This window comes from Nestor notabilis, unplaced genomic scaffold (assembly GCF_000696875.1).
Source record: "Nestor notabilis isolate BGI_N333 unplaced genomic scaffold, ASM69687v1 scaffold26078, whole genome shotgun sequence".
Taxonomy (NCBI): Eukaryota; Metazoa; Chordata; class Aves; order Psittaciformes; family Psittacidae; genus Nestor; species Nestor notabilis.
Window position 1 is genome coordinate 26,302 of NW_009941853.1, and position 230 is coordinate 26,531.

At 64.8% G+C, this 230-nt stretch overlaps 1 protein-coding gene across 1 annotated transcript in view; it reads right to left on the reverse strand.

The window, feature by feature from the left end:
- DOK7 (docking protein 7) overlaps positions 1-195 on the reverse strand; it is a gene marked incomplete at its 3' end in the record, with an annotated part of 24,567 nt that extends 24,372 nt beyond the window's left edge. Inside the window, exon 1 of the mRNA XM_010021107.1 lies at positions 49-195. Within this exon, the coding sequence (XP_010019409.1) occupies positions 49-144 (96 nt within the window). The remainder of the gene's footprint in view (positions 1-48) is intronic.
- Between the last annotated feature and the right edge of the window lie 35 nt (positions 196-230).

The following is a 230-nucleotide window of genomic DNA, read 5'->3' on the forward strand; positions in this document are numbered from 1 at the left end:
CCCTCCCTTTCTGGGGAGGGGGTTGTCGGTGGGGGCCCCCGCCCCTACCCCGCCGCAGGGCCGGGCCGAAGGGGCGCTGCGAGCAGGGACCTTTTTTCCATCTCTCAACTTGACGTGACCCTCCACCAGCACGGAATCCGTCATCTTCAGTCATGATTCCGGACAGCTGCGCCCGGCTCGCTGCTCCCTCCCCGCGCTCTGGACCAGGGGTCACTTTCAAAATAGCTTTA